Source organism: Cebus imitator, unplaced genomic scaffold, assembly GCF_001604975.1.
Source record: "Cebus imitator isolate Cc_AM_T3 unplaced genomic scaffold, Cebus_imitator-1.0 Scaffold18, whole genome shotgun sequence".
Classification (NCBI taxonomy): Eukaryota; Metazoa; Chordata; class Mammalia; order Primates; family Cebidae; genus Cebus; species Cebus imitator.
This window is the reverse complement of record NW_016107333.1, coordinates 17,825,153-17,827,421: the sequence shown is the minus strand read 5'-3', so window position 1 is coordinate 17,827,421 and position 2,269 is coordinate 17,825,153. Positions and strand designations below refer to the sequence as shown.

The 2,269-nt window shown below is 35.1% G+C and overlaps 1 protein-coding gene across 2 annotated transcripts in view; it reads right to left on the bottom strand.

Annotated features, from left to right (window-relative positions):
• Positions 1-2,269, bottom strand: part of ACTR6 (actin related protein 6) — a 26,475-nt gene that overhangs the window by 17,116 nt on the left and 7,090 nt on the right. For both annotated transcript variants that reach the window (XM_017516411.2, XM_017516407.2), the window contains exons 2-3: positions 1,603-1,720; positions 971-1,039 (exon numbers count right to left, since the gene is read on the bottom strand). In XM_017516411.2, the coding sequence (XP_017371900.1) occupies positions 971-1,039; positions 1,603-1,720 (187 nt within the window). The remainder of the gene's footprint in view (positions 1-970; positions 1,040-1,602; positions 1,721-2,269) is intronic.

Below are 2,269 nucleotides of genomic sequence, written 5' to 3'. Positions count from 1 at the left end.
AAAAAAGGACAGGACAAGACAAAGACAAGGACAAAACAAGAAAAGAGAATGGGGCTGGGTTTGGTGGCTCTCGCCTGGGTGGATTGCTTGAGCCCAGGAGCTTGAGATCAGCATGGGCAACATGGTGAAACCCCATCTCTATTAAAGAAACAAAAGAAAATCATATTAAAAAAAAATACTTGCAGATGTTTTATTTATTTGTTTATTCATTTATTTTGAGACATAGTCTTACCCAGGCTGGAGTACAGTGGCACAATCTTGGCTCACTGCAACCTCTGCCTCCTGGGTTCAAGCAATTCTCCTACCTCAGCCTCCCAAGTAGCTGGGATTACAGGTGCATAGCCACCATGCCTGGCTAATTTTTGTATTTTCAGTAGAGACAAGGTTTTACCATGTTGGCCAGGCTGGTCTCAAACTCCTGACCTCAACTGATCCTCCTGCCTCATCCTCCCAAAGTACTGGGATTACAGGTGTGAGCCACCATGCATGGCCTGCAGATGTTTTAAATTAAAAAAAAAAAAAAGAAAAAAAAGAAAAAGGGCAAGAAGCTTAAGATATTCAAGTTTATGTATTCTCTCCCACACATTCTTGAGAATTATTAAAACTTGAACATTTTCTCTGTATACCTATAATCACATTATAGACATTAAAAGCACAAAATCCTCTTGTAATATTCAATATTTAGATATGTAAGCAAAAATGATTTACTGTGAAAATTAAGATGATATAGTGAATTGATCTAATAATAGAAATCTGAAGTCAAATTTTGAGTTTCATATAGACTATATTCAACCTCCACTTCAACACAGAAATTCTATTCACTTGCATTTATTAAATATTAATTTTAAAAGTGGCTTAAATATGTGCTGAGAACATAGACATAAGTTTGTAAATCTTAAAATATAAGTTCTAATTTTTCATTACAAAGAGACATGGAAATAGAATTTGAATACATACTCTAATTTGTTACCTGATACATTTCTTTTCCAAAAAGGTAATCCCAAACTTGTCTTTGAACATCCCAATTCACCAAGTAGCCCTAAAAAATGTTTTTATAAATTTAATTATCAAGAATATTTTAATAATTTAAAACAATCAGATTCTAAATATTTGAATAATGTTTAAAAATCAGATTTTAAAGCACTGATTTCTATCTTTGGTTATTATTTCCAGTGTGATGCTGTATGAATTTCAAACTGATTATATTAGTATGCTTTTCTCCTTTAAACAGTTAAAAAAAAAAAAACCCTCAAATAAACAATAACTAAAATGGTAGGGGTTCAAAAGACACACCAATATATAGAGTTGCCTCCCTATACTTATGTTCTTAAATTAATGTGTGCATACAACTTAGATTTAACCTAAGTAAAAACCAGTACTCACAATAAGTAACTAAATCATAGTCATTTATTTTTACTCAAACAATTAAATTTTAATTTTTGGCTTTAATTAGATTGTAGTTAAAATGTAAGTCACCTTTTTTTCAGAGACCTAAAAATATTTTCATACATATATACACACAGCCTTTTCTAAATACAATTTAAAATGATCTCAAAGTTTAGGTCTACAATGCTAGAAATGAAACATAATTAATTGGATTACCTTTTGAAAAGGAAGGATGTAAAAGAGTCCAGAAGGATCTTTTATTTCATCTATCTGGTTGGCAGTAAAAGTTTTAAGACGTACTGTTTTTGACCGGAACTGACAATTAGGAATAACCCTAGAAATAAGGAAACAAATAATTATTCCCTAAATATTTAGCTCACCAAAACATCCTTACTTAACCATTACTCTTGATGCCAAAAGATTAGTGTAGCCTAAGATTGGTATATCCAGTGTTTCTCACTCTGTCTTAAAATAATACAAAAGGCTGGGAGTGGAGGCTCATGCCTATAATCCCAGCACTTTGGGAGCAGGATGATCACCGGAGACCGGAAGTTCAAGACCAGCCTAGACAACATAGCCAGATGCTGTCTCTACAAAAATAAAAAATAGGCCAGGTGTGGTGATTCGTGCCTGTAATCCCAGCACTTTGGGAGGCAAAGGCGGGTGGATCACTTGAATTTTTAGGTCAGGAGATCGAGACCAGCCTGGCCAACAGGGTGAAACCCCGTTGCTACTTAAAAAAACAAAACAAGGAAGATGGCCGTTTAGGAACAGCTCAGGATTGCACCTCCCAGTGAAAGCGCAGAGGGTGAGTGGACGCCGTGTTTTTATTGCCCACAGACTAGGAAATTCCCGGGCAGAGGTGCTCCACGGTCACCAGCGC